The following is a 2,074-nucleotide window of genomic DNA, read 5'->3' on the forward strand; positions in this document are numbered from 1 at the left end:
ATAGATTTTTTAGTAAACTTTAACAATATTTGTCGATTCAATAATTCTGGTTAGAATTAACTGATAACTTTGATTTTGATTTTGATTAACTTTTTTTAGCTAAACTAAATCGGGCTAAAATTAGTTATTTTTCTCTAACTTTAAGTTAAAAAGTTACTTATTTTAATAGTAGCTGTTATCTTATCATCATTAGAGTTTAATCGCCGGTGGAGGTGACACAACAACTGTTATGCTAGTATGGACAGTAGCCCTGTTACTAAACAACCGCCATGTATTGAGAAAGGCTCAAGAAGAATTGGACAATCACGTTGGAAAGGAAAGGCAAGTAAAAGAATCAGATATCAACAAACTGGTTTATATCCAATCCATTGTCAAAGAGGCTTTACGTTTATACCCCGCAGCTTTCTTGGGTTCCATGAGAGAATTCTCAGAGGACTGCAAAGTAGCAGGTTACCACATTGCGAAAGGTACATGTAATGCGCTTTTTTTTCTACTTTAAATGATCAATCTTATTACAAGAAATGATCATTATTTTTATATTTTAACTTTGAAATGCTCACACAACAGGTTTAACTTGTTTGAAAATACAAACTTTTGAATTCTAATTACTTTTTTGAACTTTCGATATGTTCAAATTCTTTTTAATCTGATATTTATTATAGGTGTCGATCAACTTTTCAACAGAAGTATTCTAGCTTCTAGCTAAGTCGTTATGCATTAGGTATTAAATTTATATTAACAACGTGAGATCTTACTTTTGATAGGTACGAAGTTAATCATAAACATGTGGAAATTACATAGAGACCCTCGAATATGGTTCGACCCATTGGAGTTTAAGCCAGAGAGATTCCTCACGACTCATAAAGATTTCGATGTGAAGGGTCAAAATTTCGAGTTGATCCCTTTCGGAGCTGGTAGAAGAATTTGTGTTGGCACTGCTTTTGGCCTTCAGATGCTGCATTTAGTCTTGGCTAATTTGCTGCATGCATTTGAACTTTCAACTCCTTTTGATGAAAAAGTTGATATGAGTGTGAGTTCTGGGCTAACTAATATGAAATCTACCCCTCTGAATGTTCTTCTTTCCCCAAGATTATCTCCATGTCTATATTAAGTGGAACAGACATCCACGATAATGTATTTCATCAATGATAGTAATGTATGAGTATGTAAAGATGATTATGTGAAGATGAAACCGAACGAGCCTGATAGTCATTGAATAAGAATGATGAATCTAATTAAATTGTTAGTATTTATGTACACTCTATAAACATATAAATATTAAACATTAACTAGCATTGATCAATTACTTATAAGGAGCTTTTGTGTTGTAAATACATGTTGAGAGTTTGAAAGTCTATATTTCATTAGAGAGGTACCATCATTCTCTTGAAAACTCTATCTTGTGGTGCATTTTATCGAGTAGTGGTTTTATCTAGTTATATATCCTTGGCAGAATTCTCTGGGTCATGATAAATATTGTATCCGTTTGATGCTTGGATGGTGAGTTATTCTATCAGTTATTCATTCATTTATTTATTTATTTTCAATCTTCTATCTAAATTGATATCAATTGTGAAAGTGATTAAATTACAAGTCTTCGTGATTCTCAAATAATCATCTTTATACTTTACTAGGAAAACCCTACGACAAAATCATAGTCAAAGAAAAAGAATTTCATGTCATTCTTATAATTACGAAAAGAATATTATCTCATTAAATTTGTGTCAGGAAAATCCAAAGAATAATATATATCTCGATCAAAGAAATAAAGTACGACACTTTCTAATCTGTTTCCTCTCATGGTATCATCAAATATGATTATTAAACCAATGCATTCTGATATTGCATTCCAACATTTCTGTTCAAGAGAAATAATGACGTTTTTAAACTCATGGGTTGGATCACTCAAATCACAGTGATTGAATGTCATAAAAATTTTAGCATCTCCTCATTAGACGTCAATTGATCTTCAAAAGAGAGAGCTGAAACTCAATCCTAACAAGAGGAATCAGAGCTAGTGTCATATATACGAATCACAAAACTTCATGTTGAGGGAGGGTTTGTTCAGAGCAAT

At 31.9% G+C, this 2,074-nt stretch overlaps 1 protein-coding gene across 1 annotated transcript; it reads left to right on the plus strand.

The window, feature by feature from the left end:
* Positions 1-193: 193 nt before the first annotated feature.
* On the plus strand, positions 194-1,332 carry LOC111387368 (cytochrome P450 82A3-like; the record flags this gene model as incomplete). Its single annotated transcript, XM_023011926.1, has 2 exons — positions 194-467; positions 765-1,332. Coding segments are annotated over 2 exons (621 nt in total), but the record flags the coding sequence as incomplete, so codon positions are not given.
* Positions 1,333-2,074: the final 742 nt, after the last annotated feature.

This window comes from Olea europaea, unplaced genomic scaffold (assembly GCF_002742605.1).
Source record: "Olea europaea var. sylvestris unplaced genomic scaffold, O_europaea_v1 scaffold3990, whole genome shotgun sequence".
In the NCBI taxonomy this organism is placed as follows: Eukaryota; Viridiplantae; Streptophyta; class Magnoliopsida; order Lamiales; family Oleaceae; genus Olea; species Olea europaea.